At 37.7% G+C, this 16468-nt stretch overlaps 1 protein-coding gene across 1 annotated transcript in view; it reads left to right on the forward strand.

Moving 5' to 3' along the window:
* The window catches only part of TUT7 (terminal uridylyl transferase 7), a 57502-nt gene that overhangs the window by 30367 nt on the left and 10667 nt on the right, over positions 1-16468 (forward strand). The window contains 10 exon segments of the mRNA XM_006187311.3: positions 4-61; positions 4333-4436; positions 5174-5263; positions 5991-6104; positions 6279-6356; positions 6978-7155; positions 9867-9914; positions 9998-10089; positions 11688-11803; positions 12998-13323. Of these exon segments, the coding sequence (XP_006187373.2) occupies positions 4-61; positions 4333-4436; positions 5174-5263; positions 5991-6104; positions 6279-6356; positions 6978-7155; positions 9867-9914; positions 9998-10089; positions 11688-11803; positions 12998-13323 (1204 nt within the window).

A 16468-nucleotide genomic window follows, 5' to 3' on the forward strand; every position in this document is an offset into this window, starting at 1 on the left:
CAGGGGTTGGACTGCGTAAGAACTATTGAAGAATTGGCAAGAGTCCTCAAAAAACATTCAGGTACCTCTATAAACTTTTTCTGAAAACTATTTTTGTCTTTTTGTTACTGTTTTGCATGCTTAGAATTTACTGATGCCAGCGAAACCGTGTAGTGGCTCATACAGCATATTTATGGTATTGGTAGCTTCAAAAAATCTTGTGTGATTATGTATGAAAAACTGAAGAATTGCTTATAATTTGTGTGCATGCTGTTGCCTCAGTCAATTTTATTTCAAGACAAAGCATATACCATACTCGCAAGAAATTTTGGGAATCATTTTGACTTATCAACATTGTATAAATCAAAGTGTAGGGGTTTGTTAGCAGTGATGTGAAATATAGTGGAAGTGTAGTGATAGGTTGTACTTGCAGCTGTTCAACAAGCTGTATGTGACCTGAACAAGTAACTTACAAGCTGTAAAATGTGTAGATTCTGTAAATCAAGCACAGAGCTGAAGTGCCATTAACATATCCTTCTGCCTCTCTCTGTCATAGGCAGCTATGGATGCTATAAACAGTGAGAATCTTCTTTTAAAATGTGGTTCAACAAACTTCTGTGCTAAGAGTTGAGAATCAAAGTGAACATGATATGGTCCTTGCCTTTATGAAACTTAAAATCCATGGACCATCCATAAAAAGCTTTCTTATATCTCAGTAAAGAGTAGACTTAAATTCACAGCATGGGCATGCACACATATACCACATAAGTATACACCTTGAGTGCCCCTTTTCTTTGAACTTTTTATTTCTAGGAGTTTAAAAAGGATACCATGTTTTTTAAACATTGGGGAATAAAAGTCTTAAGTTTGTTTATTCCCACTGAAAATCAACCCAGTTCATCAGTATTTTTTTCTTAATGTGCATCAATATAATTTTTTGGTCATTGAAATAAACGTTTTAGGAATTTCACCTCTAAAGATCGTATGCTTTTTTTTATTTTTGAAGATCATGCAAAGAAACTAAGTTGGCTAAATTTTTGTGACCTATTATTTAGTACTTAGCTAGATTTTGACTTTTCTTTTGTTTTAGATTTGTTCTTTTAATGGAGGTACTAGAGATTGAACCCAGGACCTCGTGCGTGCTAAGCATGCGCTCTGCCACTGAGCTACTCCCACCCCCCTGATACTGACTTTTGATTTTGAAATCATTTCAGACTTAAAGGAAAGCAGCAAAATTGTATAAAGAACTCTGCTATCCCTCATTCAGATCCATCAATTGTTAACATTTTACTACTACATTTGATTTATCATTCTATCTCTTGCTTACTCACAATTTTTTCTGTACCATTGAGATTAAGTTGCAAACATCACATCCCTTTCCCCTAAATACCTCAGTGGGTATTTCCTAAGAATGAACCTTACTAAAAACAGATCATTTTTGGACTAGAAATGACTTACACATACAGATTATAACATGTAAGTGATGCAGAGTGCATGGAACAAAAATTTAATAATAGCTAGAGGGCTGTGATTAAGAAAGCACCTTCCCATGTATTTTATTGGGTGTCTGCTATGTGCTCGGCATTGGTGTTGGGCACTTAGAGATGGTAGAAAAATAAGTCTAGACAGGTCCTTCCTTTGACAGCTTTCAGATCTTAAAAAAAAGTAAGATAACCTCACAGGCTATGTAACAATGTATCGTAGTATTTATTAAAGTGAATCATAGACACTACAATAAGTATTAAATAACTTCTGAGGAGGGAGAGATTCTGTGAATGCGTAGGGGAGGTTCACAGAAGAGTTGGGCTTGTTCTGATCTCAGGTGATGACGAACATGATTTGAAAGGGATCAGAAGAGAAGTCATTCCTGAGATGCAGGGATGTGCGTGTGAGAATCACTGTAATATATTTTGGAGGACGATGAGAAGATTGGTACATTAAGAGAGGAGTTTCAAGTGGGAACTATTAGGAGATAAGGCAAAGTCTGTTGATATTTGGAAGCCACCAAACATTCTTCAGGAGAGGAGAAACCCAATAAAAGCAAAACTTAAGCTTTGTAAGCATCTGGTACAGTCTCTTAGGGAAGGTATAATCTAAGTGACAGGGCAGAAAGACCTTTACCAGGTGCCAGTAGTCCTAAAAGGAAAAGGATAGGAGAGATTCCAAAGGGAAATTCCCTAGATACCTGCAAGTAAGAAATAAGGGTTCAGGCTGCTGTCTGGGTTCATGAGAAAGGGAAATGTTTGCAGAGAGCACCAACTGGAGGTGATAGTTTGCCATGAAGGTATAATCTCCAAGAGTTAACAGTCTAGGAGGCAGAAACACAGAGTTGTCAGGATTGAAGAACAAAATAAAACAGTTTTTTATTGAAAGTCTTGAAGAAAGAAAGAGAGACAGAGGCCAAGAATTCCAGGGGATCATTTGAGAGAGGTTGAAAGCCAAACTTCAATTTCTGAGTGTAGACACTAAGGAAGGATACTTAAAAAGGAACGATTAGAGTGGTAAATTAGGAAGCAGGATGATATGCTGTGAGGAAGTCCTAGAGGACAGGCATATAAGTGTCACAATGGTTGGCAGTGTCAGATTCTAGAATGGGATGGAGATGGAGAGAAAGGATATGTTTTAGGGACAGTAAAGCAAAATAATTGGTGAGGCTTCTAGAATCAGACTCTGGTTCTAGATCTTTGATCTCCATTTGCTGGCTGTGTGAGTCCCAAAAAGTCACTCAACCTTATTATAAGCACTCAGTTTCTCATCTGTAAAGTGGAGCAACAATAGTAGCATTTAAGATTAAGAAAGGTAGTACATTAAACTGCGGGGCCTGACATAATGCTAGGTATTATTCAGTAAATATGGGCTTCCTTGCTCCTCCTCCCCATCAGTATAAGTTACACTTCCTCCATCTCCCACACAGAACTTTTGCTGAAATTTCTTTCATTGATGTACTTTTCCCCTAAATTCCAGACCACTAGGTATCTACCCTCCAGATATTACCACTTTAACTCTCTCAGAAGAGCTCAAACCCCAGCGTCGCAAAATGAACTCACCTTTCTCTTTACCGCCTCGCTTCTGCTACAGCCACCCCTACCTGCTCTTCCTCCTGAATCCTCATTCTTGGTTGTTGACATAAGCATCCGTAGAATCACCAGAATGAATGAGGTGATAATTAATCAGTCCTGGAGTAGGTTCAGTAGAAGGTTAGAGTCAGCCTTACCTAGATTTGAATACCAGCTCCACAATTCATCACCTGTGTATTCCTGAGCAAGTTCATTTCTCAGGGTCTCTGTTTCCTCATCTGTTGGGTGAGGGTGAATGTCTTAGGAGGTGATGTTTGTAAAGGAATCTAGGTACTCAGGAAATGGCCTTGCCGTTAACAGCCCTCCTTCTGCCTTATCACCCCCATTTCTGCTTCCCCAACCCACCAGTTACAGATGCCCTCAGACATCTGCTTCTTGCTGCCTCTCTGCATTCCCATGCCACCATGGTAGCCCAGTCTCAGGTCGGTTTTTACAGTGGTCACCCTGTCTCTCTTCCGGGTGCCTCCAGTCTGTCCATTGCCAGGGGCATTGTCTAAATAGATGTGACCAGTGATTCCCCCCAACTTGCATCAGTTCATTGGCATTTCTTTGCCTCTAAGGATATATATGTTCTCTCTTTGGGCTCTTCCCAGTTTTTACCACATCTCCTATTACTCGGTATTTCTTTCCCTCGAGTCCACTTTGTATGTAGCCTGCACAATTCCATGGGAGCTCCCTGAACCTGCCACTCTATTTGAGGCATCTACTCCTTCCATGTGCAGCTTTCCTTGCCTGGTAAATCCCCTTGGCCTTCCCTTTTCTACCTGTTCTTTTTCAAAGCTTAGCTCAGGAAGGAGGAGGAGAGACTTTCCTTCTCTCCTATTACTGTCATAGCTTCTAGGTCCATGAGGAGTAGCTTCTGTTTTGAGGATTCAGGTGACTACCCCTCTAGGCGTTCCTCCAGGTTAGGTATATAGCCGTTTGGAGAGAATAGGTAGGGCCCATATAATCTAGACTCTGGTAGTTTCCTGTGTTTCGGTGGTTGGTAGACTGACAGCCGTACCCACATGCACATGACCCGGTGAGTTCCCGAAGGGCAGCGGCTGCCTTATTGATTCCTGTACTTCAGATATTGATGTGTTCAACAAATGCAAACTTTGCCAGAAGAGTCTCCCCAGATGTTTGTTAGTAACAGAGAATTCTTTGACTACTCTTAGTGATTCAGTGAAACAAGCCAAAGCCAGCTTTACATCATTTTATGTTGTAATGTTAACATAAGAGCACCTTATACCCGCTGCTGCTGTATTTAACAATACTGTCTTACTTTCCAACCTAGGGCTGAGAAACATCTTGCCTATTACAACAGCAAAGGTGCCAATTGTAAAGTTCTTCCATTTGAGAAGCGGTCTGGAAGTGGACATCAGTTTGTATAACACATTGGTAAGATTTTCCCTAGACTTTTTCTTTGGGGAGACTGAAAGGAACAAGTATGTCTTATACAATCTTTAAGTAAAATTAAGCCATTCGTTTCATCCTATTCATTCTTTCAGTAGTTATTTATGAGTGCTTGCTTAGTGCCTGGCAGTGTTGTGAGGCTGGGGATATAACAGAATTGAGTTAATACTAGTATTCACTTAAAAATATATTTATTAGTATTCATTTAGAATGAGGTCAGAGTGGCAGGTGCTTTTTGTTTGGCTTGAACTTTGTTTTAATTTTGGAGTGTGTGTATGTGTGTGTCTTTGGTCTCACGCCTGGTTTGCTTTAGGGCTTTATGGGACCTCTCTGGCCCCTAAGGACATTTAATTTGAATAGTGATGGGGTTAGGGAATCTTACATCAACTTAAAGGAAACTGATTGTTTTAATAGCACTTATTCTCTGGGAATGTTTAGAATAAAGAGTCCTTAGATCAGATATCACTTATCAATCCATTTTTTTTAACCTTTTACTTTTTACTTTTTTTAAAATTGAAGTATAGTTCAGTTACAAGGTGTCAGTTATCGCTTACAATTCTTAATTATTAACTAATAAGCTAATGAAGCTTACCTTTAGGGGAAAAATACTAATTTCAGCCTAAATGTCTTCATCCTAAAATGAATTACAGTGTAAACCTTTTCAGACTATTCCAGCTTAAAACTTCTCCTTCTAATTGGTAGTGTAATTTTCCTTTTAACAGGCCCTTCATAACACAAGGCTCTTATCTGCCTATTCAGCCATTGATCCCAGAGTGAAATATTTGTGCTATACCATGAAAGTATTTACAAAGGTGAGTATGCTTCCTGTTGTGATTTATCAGGAAATGTCATTGCATCTTCAAACCTAGCGGAAAACATAAGTCTGTAAAAGAAACAGACTCACCAATACAGAGAACAAACCATAATGGTTACCAGTGGGAAGAGGGAAGGATGGAGGGGCGAGACAGGGGTATGGGATTAAGAGACACAAACTACTATGTATAAAGTAAATAAGCAACAAGGATGTATTGTACAGCACATGAAAATGTAGCCATTATTTTGTAATAACATTAGATAGGAGTATAATCTTTAAAAATACTGAATCACTATGTTGTACACCTGAAATGAATATAATATTCTAAATCAACTACACTTCAGTTTAAAAAAAGAAAACATAAGTCTGTATTTTTAAAGATCTGTAGCCATATCAAACACTTCTTTTAACTATTTGAAAAGCCCTACTCAACAAGCTAAAATTTTGTTGTCTTAAATTTTTACATGGTAACCTAATATTACTTGTAGCTAACAACTCCTTAGCTTTGTCGAGGTTTGTTTAGTTTGGTTTGGTTTTGATGGGGTTTTGTTTTTGGTTTGGTTTGGGTTTTTCTTGGTTTTGTTGGCATATTTTAGCATTTCAAAATGTACTTTGTGTGTTAAGTGCCCTATAGAAGCACCTTACTTCTAGTGATAATATAACAGTGCGAAGGTAGCAGAACACATTGGTCATCTTTCCTTTGCTCCTGTTTTCCTTCTCTCCAGATGTGCGACATTGGTGATGCATCAAGAGGCAGCTTATCATCATACGCATACACGCTTATGGTGCTATATTTTCTCCAGCAGAGGAATCCGCCAGTCATCCCTGTCCTTCAAGAGGTATCAGTAAAAGAAGTCGTATTTTTCACATGTAGAGCTGGGCGATCTTTGTGCCCTCTTCCTTCTCTAAAATTCTGTGGTTCTGTAGATAAATTTTTAACTATTTTCCTACAAGTTTTTGTGTCAATGCATTAAGTTTGTAATCCATACTAATAGTTTAAAAATTAATTTCAGATATACAAAGGTGAAAAGAAACCTGAAATATTTGTTGATGGCTGGAATATTTATTTTTTTGATCAAATAGATGAACTGGTACGTATTTTAATAGTAAAGATTTTTTACATCCTTGACTGAGAGTTAGCTATACCATGCTGTAGTGTAGATGGACAAGAACTGTATTATCACTTGTTATATTTATTTATATTATGATAGTTAAAAAACTAGTATATACAGATGATTCCTTTGAAGTTGAAAACAATTTTTTTTAAGCCAGGTGAGTTTTTAGGGACTATATCCAGGATTTCTTAAATGCCTAATAATTCCAAATGGTTAGGTAACTTTATTCCAAATGAACAAATATTTGCTCTATGGTTTCCTACAGAAAGTTTGGAAAGACTTTGAATTACAGAGACCTAATAACCAGATGTCACCAACTCTCTTAAAATTTATTTTCCAATTCTTTCAGAAACATGCATTTTGTGGTTTGACATTTAAAACCCTGAGCTCTTTCCAACTCTAAGTCATAGGGTAGAGATTAATAAACTCATGTAAATGATATTTTAAAATATATAGGAAAGTTACATAGTTGTAATCTTATGTATTTAAACTCTAGTTAATTTAAATAAATCCAAACTTACTCCCTAAGATACAAATGAATATTGATATTAACATTTTACTATAGAGCATGATATCTCTTGTTCCTTCTGTTTCTAGCCCACCTATTGGCCAGAATATGGAAAAAATACAGAATCTGTTGGGCAGCTCTGGTTGGGACTTCTTCGTTTCTACACAGAGGAATTTGATTTTAAAGAACATGTCATTAGTATCAGGAGAAAAAGTCTGCTTACAACTTTTAAGAAACAGTGGACCTCAAAATACATTGTTATTGAAGGTACAAATAAAATCAAACTTACAATTGAATAGAATATAGAAGTTAAACTATGAGGGTGGTGTTCTTTGTCCTTGCAGAGATCTTCCGGAGCAGCCTCGAGCCACCGATCAGATGTGCCTCGCAGCTGGCCTGTTAGCTGTCCACATCAGGCAGACTTGTCTGTGTCCAGCCTAAAGATTTATTTTTAAATGACCCTCTCCTGTGGGGCCTCTCACAAATCCCAGAGCCTTTGTTCACCATGACAAATCCTTTACCTTTGTTTAACACATACTGGAGAATAAGGTTGCAGTTGAGATAAGTCAGCCTCAAAATAGTGGGACTTTTAAAACCTTCCTAAGTGAGGGTTTGAAGAGTGCCTCTAAGAGTCAGTGTTCAAGATCCTTATTTGCTATCTACTGATGGAGTTTACCTATAAGTGGTTATGTATAAAATTTGACATTTATTTTGCCCATGTTTAAGCTGCTTCTTTCCTTGAACGCCAGAATCCATGGATTTATATGTGTACTTAAATATTTACATACACATACACTTTTTTTTAAAGATAATTGAGCTCATTATTTGCAAACTTGCTTTTTACCCTGAATGGTTTTACTTTGATATACCCTTTTGTGTCTTTTTATATTCACCAAATTATTTTCAATGATTGCTCAGTATTGATTTTTTTTTAATGAGGTATGATTGATTTACAGTATTCTATTAATTTTCCATGTACAACATAGTGATTCAAAATCTGTATAGGTTATACTCCATTTAAAGTTATTATAAAATATTGGCTATATTCCCTGTGCTGCACAAATATATCCTTGTTGCTTATTTATTTTATATATAATAGTTTGTGTCTCTTAACCCCATACCCCTATCTTGCCCCTCTCCCCACTGGTAACCACTAGTTTGTTCTCTCTATCTCTGAGTCTGTTCCTGTTTTGTTATAGTCATTCATTTGTTTTATTTTTTAGATTCCACATATAAGTGATCAGTTTGTGGGATTTTAATTTTAAAGACAAAATGGAGTTTAAATGCTTAAAAATGAACTGACATATGGCTTAAAATGTACTTTGTTGATTTTAATCTTTTTCAAAAATTTTGATATACTTGTATCACCTGAATAATGTGTTACTTTAGGTTATGCTTTTATCATCACTTCTGCCTATTGGCAGTGTTAAAATACTGTGAGCATTTGTAAAATTAAATGTAGATGACAGTGAGTTATAGATACGGTTTTAACTTTTTAGGATCACATATGTCAAAAACATAGAACTTATCTTATACTTTTCCATTATCACAATGAGTTCTTAATGATCTGCCATTTATTAATATTGTTTTTAATTTTTGAAACCTCATTATCTTTTGCTTTTAATTTTTACATTATTTGTAGATGAGCTGTTAGTAACAGGCTAAATTAGAAGGGTGACTTCTGACTGGTTACTCTAGAACTGAGGAATTCCAATGGTGGTAGTGGTAGTGTGTGTAACTGTACTATAGCTCATATTGTAGTATCTCTGCTACACCAAGCAACCAACCAAAACCACTTCCACGTGCACACATAAAAATCACCAGAAGAAAGCATGGTCCAACCTGCTGGAATAGGTAACTTTCTCATAGCAAGTTGTTAGCATAGAGTTAAACTGAGTGAAGCGACCTATACTCCAGTAAACTGTGGGTCTAAATCTCAGATCGTATACACCCCAGTTACTGTACATTAGAAGGCATAACAGATAACCGGAAGGAGGCCTCTTCTCGCTGCTTTACTCCTTTTATATACTGTATACTGTATACATCCTCCATTTTCTTAATGAGATGATCCCCCCAAAAAAGGTTTTAAGGGTTTTCTCCTTTGCTTTCTTGAATATATTTTTAGACATTTATTGGAAATAATTGAATGTCTACACATAAGGTTTAAATTGTGAATTTTTATGTATATATTTTAAATCAAATATAAATATTTTGATTTGGAAATAGTGCTTTACCTTCATTTATTTCATGAACCAGTTTATTCAGATCTCACATACTTCTTTGACATCAGCATTTTTTTCATTATTCCTACCACTTTCTGGGTCATCTAACAAATAATGTTCTAGACGCATCATATATCAACCTGTCTAAGACATTTGAGATGCAAACATATAAGATCATACGGGAGTCCTTATATGAAGCTCTCACTGGAAATTGAGATCCAGGGGACCATTGGTATGTCGTTGGGACAGTTGTGTGTTTTCTGTGTATGCTTTCGTTTATCTTATAAGTGTGTTTTATGATCTTCGTGATAAATTATTTTCTAAAATGATTTTTTAAAGGCTGTTAATTAGCAGGAAAATTCAGTGCTAAAATTTTTTAAGTATATTTGTGACCTCTGTATGCCTCTAAAACTAGCATGATTAGGTAATATCAGATTCATATGTCTTCTCCAGACAGTATTTTGTTCAGAATAAAACACCTCATATTATGAAGGACTCTGTTAAAGATTCAAATATAAAGCTATACTCTCTTTTCTGCTGAACATTTCTGAGAAAAAACTTACCTTATAATTAGAAATGTATATTCCTTATCTGTATTACAGATTTGAAACTCATTAAAAAGGCAGTCATTTAATACTTTTATTAGTGATAAAATGTGTAACACTTTCTTGTTATATAGACCTCACATAATTTCTGAGTAGTGGCATTTCCTATTTGATTATCTTTTTTTTGTTTTCATTAATTTTCTTTACTTAGATCCATTTGATTTGAATCATAATCTTGGAGCTGGATTATCAAGGAAAAGTAAGTTTCCTTGTTTATAAATATTAATGCCAACTCTTTTCCTTTTAATCCATCTAATTGAGCATTTACTCTTTTCTTCTTAGTGACAAATTTTATAATGAAGGCATTTATTAATGGTAGAAGAGTATTTGGTATTCCAGTCAAAGGATTTCCGAAGGACTACCCCTCAAAAATGGTAAGTGTCTGTTGGAAACACCAAAAAAATCAATTCTAAAACCCTTTTAAGCACCTAATTTGTATGTATCACTTCAGTAGTAACCTAAATACTCTGAAAGTTTGGTGAGTCTAGCCAAGATGAATGATTGCAATACAAAGTAATTCCTAAAAAACCTTTTAAACATCCCTATTTTGAAACCATGTATGAGAACAGGGAGAGACGGCCAGAAGTAGAGTTTGCGTGGGAAAATTAATCATTTTGTTGCTGCTTCTTTTCCTCACACATAGGTGGCACTGCTGTTCCACCAAGCATTTAATTCCATGCCAGACTCTGCAGACCTAGTTTGCACATATCTAAGAACACTGTCCACCCGCCTCATACAGCATCTAGATTTTCCAGTCTGCTTGCAGAATAATAAATCCCTCAATAGGACAAGGAGAGAGAAGGTGCTGCCTATGCTAAATCTGTCTTTTTTCAGTTAACCTGATACTCAGCTTTTTATGAAACCATACACATAAAAGAGCAAAACAAAATGGCATTATAAAAATTCATTTCCGTGAAAGAAAAGGGGAAGGAGTAAAGGACTAGAGGGTTTTATGTTAAGAATAAATGGGGTTTTCCTACGTTAATTTTCTTAGTAAAGACTTCTTAAGTGAACCTTAAGCGACTGGGTGTACAAGCTTGTTCAGCATTTGATCACATCTCTGCATCTAGTTTTCACTAGCTACTGCTGTGGCCATCTCCTACACCATGCTTATGAAACTTGTTCACGGAAGTCACCTGAGGATTTTGTTAAAATGCAGATTCTGATTCAGGAGGTCTGGGGTAGGGCCCAAGACTGCGTGTCGTGCAAGCTCCCAGCTGATGCCAGTTCTGCTGGTGCCCACCTTGATTTCAGTGGCAAAGGGGCTAGAGTCCAGACTGTTGTCTTTCCTTTCCTCTGCTGTTTTCCTTCAGAAGCCACAACAGAGCAACAGCACAGAGCTTCTTTTTCTCTATAAAATCTGTGTAATGCAGATCATGTTTCTCAATTCATTAGGCTTTAGCCTTTTCATTTTATGAGAAAATGAAGCCTTTGTACCTGGGCTCAGCTTCCCCTAAATCCTAGGAAGCTGACTCACAGGAAGAATGTGTAATGCTCTTGTTTGGAAGTGTGCTGGGGTGGGGGAGGGTATAGCTCAAAGTGGTAGAGTGCATGCTTAGCGTGCATGAGGTCCCGGGTTCAATCCCCAGTACCTCCTCTAAAAAAAAAAGTAAATAAATGAGTAAACTTAATTACCTACCTTCCCATCTCAAAGAAAACTTAAAAAAAAAAAAAAAAAAAAGAAGTGTGCTAGGGGAAGAGCTACCTTTATGGTTAAACATCGTTTTGCATGACAAAAAGGAATAACCAAAATGAATTTAGGTAAACCTATTCTGAATTAGACCCACTCACTGGCTTTAGATTTTTGGAATTAAACAGTTTAATAAAAGTTATTTGAGATAATCCTATGTCGATTATTTTAAATAATTATTGAGCAACATAAGATATAAGATCCCTGATTGATATTGGTGAGTTTTGGGTGTTTGGATCTCACGTTAATAGTTCAGACTTCTATATATTTATGTTCTGCCAGGAGTACTTTTTTGATCCAGATGTGCTGACTGAAGGAGAGCTGGCCCCAAATGATAGATGTTGCCGAATTTGTGGGAAAATTGGACACTTCATGAAGGATTGTCCTTTGAGGAGAAAGTAAGTGAATGTTCAAAAGGGGTGGTTTTGTTTTTATTTTCTTACTGTGTCAGTTTTTACATGAGGTGCTGTTGTAACAGAAAATAAACTTGTATTAAATCCAGCAGTTCTGAGATAAATTTGAGATATTTTACAATGAAAGTGAAGTCATTTTTAAAGCATGGCTTTAAGTGCAGATGACTAGGGTTAACTAGGGTGTACAGAAGACAGTCTTCTGGGTGTGGTCCCCCTTCCTAATTTTGGTCACGAGCCTAATCATCACTCCATCATTTGGTTATCACACTCTCCAACAGGGATGGAAGAAGAAAAGAGGAAACCGAAATTTTTTCCTTTTATAGCAGTGAGAAGTTTAGAATCATTTCAGTCAATGAAAAGTAAAATGGATTTTTTTAGGATCTCAGTACATTTCTAATGTACAATAACTGGGGTGTACCGTGTTGGGATTCAGACTCACTGATGGCTCACTGGACTGTAGGACCCTTCACCTGTATGCATTTTAACTCTTAATAATTGCTATGGTGACCTACTCAATTTGGTTGCCATCCTTTCTTCTGATAATGATTGCAGAAGGGCAGAGGGGGGATGTGGTTTTGGTTGCTTGCTTGGGACATATTCATGGTTTTGGGTGGTGGTAGTATTTTTAACTGGACGATAATATTCCTATTTAAAAACATGCTACCTAAAATAACTCACCATCTGGAATTTGAGGCTATTATTTAGTACTTTATTTTTTATTCAGATAATAGTCACTGATCATGCAGGGCAAGGAAGAAGTAACTGACATTTTAAGAACATAAATCTCTGTAACCGTTGTTTGTGAAATTAAAGTTTCATGTCACAAGTTTCCAGTGCTAGTAAAGAATGCTGCTGGGCCAGAAAGGTTTAAGAAATCACTCCAAGGATGATTTGAGTTTCATTACATCATTATCAAAGTAGATATTGAATTAAGAAGTTCCACTAATTGCCAAAACTGATTTTATAGCACTAGAAAAACATGAAAATGAAAAAGAAAAGCTACAGCCTTAAGCCCTGAGGTTACTTCTTAATGTGGACTTAAATTTGTTTAAAAAAAAAAAAAATTTGTTTTCCCTGTGATGCCTTCCATGTCTGGTTATCTCCTAAACCTGGAGGGGTCTTAGTATTTTGTTTAGGTTTCTGTTTAGATTTTTCTTACTAGTATTATATCTTCTGCAGAGTGAGGCGACGGCGAGATCAGGACGATACCCTGAACCAAAGATACCCTGAGAACAAAGAGAAAAGAAGCAAAGAAGACAAAGAAATTCAAAACAAGTACACAGAGAGGGAGGTGTCAGCAAAAGAAGATAAGCCCATGCAGTGCACAGCTCAGAAAGCCAAGCCAGTGAGGGCAGCTGTCGACCCGGGGAGAGAGAAAGTTCTCAGGCCACCCGTGGAAAAATGGAAAAGACAGGATGACAAAGACTTAAGAGAAAAACGCTGTTTTATTTGTGGACGAGAAGGGCACATTAAAAAGGAATGCCCGCAGTTTAAAGGCTCTTCAGGTATGGACACCAATCACACCTTGATGTTTGCCCTCACATCTCAAAGGAGATCTCTTTTTTAGAGTTCTCAACTATCTTAGTTATATTCATTTCTTTAACAGATCTCTTTACTGGAAAAGATTTTGTTTTTAAGAAGGTGAACCCACCTCCCCTGGCCTTTAATTCTGAGCCTTTAAATGTCTTAAACACTTATTCCTGGTTTTATTGAGAGGCTTATCAAAGTCATTTGGTTGACTTTTCTAATAAGATTATCAGTAAATTGGAGCCCTGGTCATCCCCAGTACCTAAAAAACAAAGCCTAAGCAGCCAGAAAACAAGCTACCGCTTGAGCACTGCCACTCAGTGCGTGCACTTCTGAAATGGAAACCCTGAACGACCGTGGGGGCGGCACAGCTGAAGTGATCTCAGGACAGCATACTGTGTGCGCCGCGAACCACGTGTGTTGTGTAAATACACGTAGAAAGAGATGGGTTACATGGTTATCAGCGGCTCTACCCGCAGAGGAGAGTTACAGGGGGCTATCTTTGCATTTCATCATTTTAATACTTTTCTGCAGTGAGCATGATTATTCTTACGATGAGGAGAAATATATTATCAGTCCATAGTTGAAAACCATCCATAAGTCTTGCCCCTCTGAGTTGTCGGATCTGGATCCACCTTTTCTGTTAAATGGGTGAAGCATCCATCGTGGGCACCTTTTTAACAGACTGTATCAAGAGTAAGGGTACCTCGTGTGTAGGGGGTAAGTCAGGATTTACAAAGCAGTCTGTACACTCTCGCTTTGTTTTCTCAGAACGAGCCTGTGAAAGTGGGTGAAATTTGATTAGCGTAGAAATGGAACCCTGAGAAATGTTTCTGATTAAAGTAGTAACCCTGTTCCCATCCTCAGATGTAAATATTTATGGATAACATAAAAAAGCCAGCACTGCTGGCAATTTCCTTAAAAAGCTATGTTGTTCCTAGAACAGTAATGCCTCTCTTCCATTTTATATCATATCAGGGATATAGTATTTCTTTTTCTTAAGACAGAAAACTTTCAGATCAGCTCTTTTTATTTTTTTATAATAAGCTTTATATGAAAAGAAGTATATTTTTTAATTGTTTAATTATTGGTTTAAAATAGGACTTAAATGTTTATGAGAGGTACAGCGCCAGCTTGCCTGACTTCTGAGAAACTCAGACAGATTCAAATTCAAATTTTTTTGCTCTCACAAGAGACATAAACCAGAATAAAATGATTTTTCTTTATAAGAGGTAACATACGTTAAAGAAGTTAAAATAATAGCAATAGCTAACACTCACTGAGCACTTACTGTGGGTCAGGCACTATTTTAAGTACTTCACATGGGTAATCTCATCAGATTTTCACCACAGCCCCATAAATGTGGTATTATTGATATCCCCAGTTTACAGATGAGGAAACTGTAAACAGTGTAGAGAAGATGTAATAGTCTTACCAAAATTACATTTGTAGGCTGCCCTTCAGAAGAATTCAAGGTGTGTGTGTACGCAGAGCAGGAAGCACATTCGCGTTGCGTTCCTCTTTGGTCCAACCAAGTGGTGGAAGAATGGCCCTGCGTTCTCCCCGCTTGGATGGATTTCTTCTTCCTAGCTAGTAGCGCGTTTTAATTTTGTCTACCAGTGAAGTCCTCAGAATAGTTAGAGCAATGATCTGGCCGGCTGGAGGACGGCAGCAAATCAAAGAGAGAGGTGATATCCTGGGGCGGGGATGGGGGATTACCAAACCTACCGAAAGCACTAGAATCTTGGTCTCTTCAGAATTCAGTGTTTACACATTCAAGTCGCGATGTGACCTGAATGTGTAAACATTGCTTTATACTGTGATGACTTGATTACAAATCAAGTCGTCATCATAATACAAAAGCAAAATAGCGAAGGGAGGAGTGGGGCTAGAGTATGGTGAGTCCCTCCAGCAGCAGTTGAAAGTCGTCAGCTGCTTCACGTCTGAAAACTAGGTTACTCCCTCTTATTTCTTCAAATACGTTATAATTTTGTCCACATGATATGCTGAATGGAGCTTCTATCGTGGAAACAGGAAGCCTAGCCATGAAAGTTTGAGAACAGGGCTACTATTTTCAATCTCAAGTAGGAACACAAAGTGCTGATTTCTTTCTCAGGTCTGTCTAAATCAGACTGTGTATTTGGATCCCCTTCTTCTTTGAGACCAGCTGGCACATTTGTTCAGGTAAACCTAGCTCAGACCTGAGCAGGCAGCCCTCCCATCATCTGTCTCTCCCGCAAATACTCACTGAGTGCTAGCTGCTCTGTGCCAGGTGCTCAGGAGGTGCTGGGCGGCCCCAGGCCCTGCCCTCCGTCCTTCTGGCTGACCCCCCGGCTCCTCTGCTCTGCCCTCGGTGCGGGCGGTGTGCGGTGAGGCTTGCTGTGCACCGGCTGGCCGGGCGTGCTTTAAGGAGTCCTGCATATGTGTCTCGCTTCTCAATTAACGTGCAAAGTTCTGCCACCCTCATGCCTAATTTCAGCTCTCCTTGGATATGGTTACAGTTGTCAGGCTGTTTCGGATGTTGTTCCTTTCGACTTTGTAAACCAGTCTATTTCATTTTTTAGGCAGTGCATTTACATGAAGACCAAAAGAAACAAAAAACATCTATATTTTTGAGTCCCCAGTCAGGTATGTGGGTTTAAAAAAAAAAACAAATGTGTGTTATTTTATTTACTGCATAGTTTACCACATGCCTTTTGAGGTGCTTCCTTTGAGTAAGTGGTTTTAACAGGGGTTGGACATCAGAATCACTTGGGGGAAATTTTAAAAATACAGCTGCCCTGCCCCCACCCTCATTTCCTTAATCAGATTTTTCAGGGGTTCGGCTTGGGCCTATATATTTTTTAAGTGTCCTAGGTGACTCTTATACCATCCTTGAGTAGGAACCATAGTCTTCAGTTATTTGTTTTTCTTCTACACTTTTTGTTTCTGCTTTGAAATTGCCACTGTCTTGTTAGCAGTATATTCTCCTCATGAAGGTTATTTGCCATGCACCAGAGTAAAGAAAGAAAATAATCATTGGACTGAACTCCCTCTCAGCTACATCATTTATTCATTCCTTCAGCAGATAATTATTAAGCCACACGTCCTCCACTCCCCACTCCCAGCCTCCTCCAAGTGCAG

This window comes from Camelus ferus, chromosome 4, assembly GCF_009834535.1.
Source record: "Camelus ferus isolate YT-003-E chromosome 4, BCGSAC_Cfer_1.0, whole genome shotgun sequence".
NCBI lineage: Eukaryota > Metazoa > Chordata > Mammalia > Artiodactyla > Camelidae > Camelus > Camelus ferus.